At 54.1% G+C, this 407-nt stretch overlaps 1 protein-coding gene across 1 annotated transcript in view; it reads right to left on the reverse strand.

The window, feature by feature from the left end:
• Positions 1-58, reverse strand: part of GSR (glutathione reductase) — a gene marked incomplete at both ends in the record, with an annotated part of 3,310 nt that extends 3,252 nt beyond the window's left edge. Inside the window, one exon of the mRNA XM_010136883.1 lies at positions 32-58. Coding sequence (XP_010135185.1) covers positions 32-58 — 27 coding nt within the window. The remainder of the gene's footprint in view (positions 1-31) is intronic.
• Between the last annotated feature and the right edge of the window lie 349 nt (positions 59-407).

Raw genomic sequence — 407 nt, forward strand, 5'->3', positions numbered from 1 at the left:
CGGCGGGAGCCGGCGGCGAAAGCACCCTTACCTTCTTGGGCACGCACCCAACATTGACCTAAGGGGGAAAGAAAAGCAAGTCTCAGCTTTAAGGCTTCGTTTTGTCTGAGGCGCTGTGCCTTGAGCATCCCACCTCGGGGGGGACCGAATCCCGGCTCTGCCCAGGGAGATAAAGGCGGGATTAGGAGCGGAGGGCACAGGAGGCTGTAACCGCCTGTGGGGCCTCGAGGTTTTGTGGTTTGCCTATTTTTTCTTCACTTCCTTGAAGGAGAACACGGAAGCAACCCAGGCTTCAACTGTAATTTTTTTCCTATCAATAATTTGGAAGATTTACAAGGAGAAGGGGTTTGCCAGCCTTTCCCTGCACTTCTGCTCCTGGTACGGCGACTTTCGGGGGAAATGCACTT

This window comes from Buceros rhinoceros, unplaced genomic scaffold (assembly GCF_000710305.1).
Source record: "Buceros rhinoceros silvestris isolate BGI_N320 unplaced genomic scaffold, ASM71030v1 scaffold25485, whole genome shotgun sequence".
Taxonomy (NCBI): Eukaryota; Metazoa; Chordata; class Aves; order Bucerotiformes; family Bucerotidae; genus Buceros; species Buceros rhinoceros.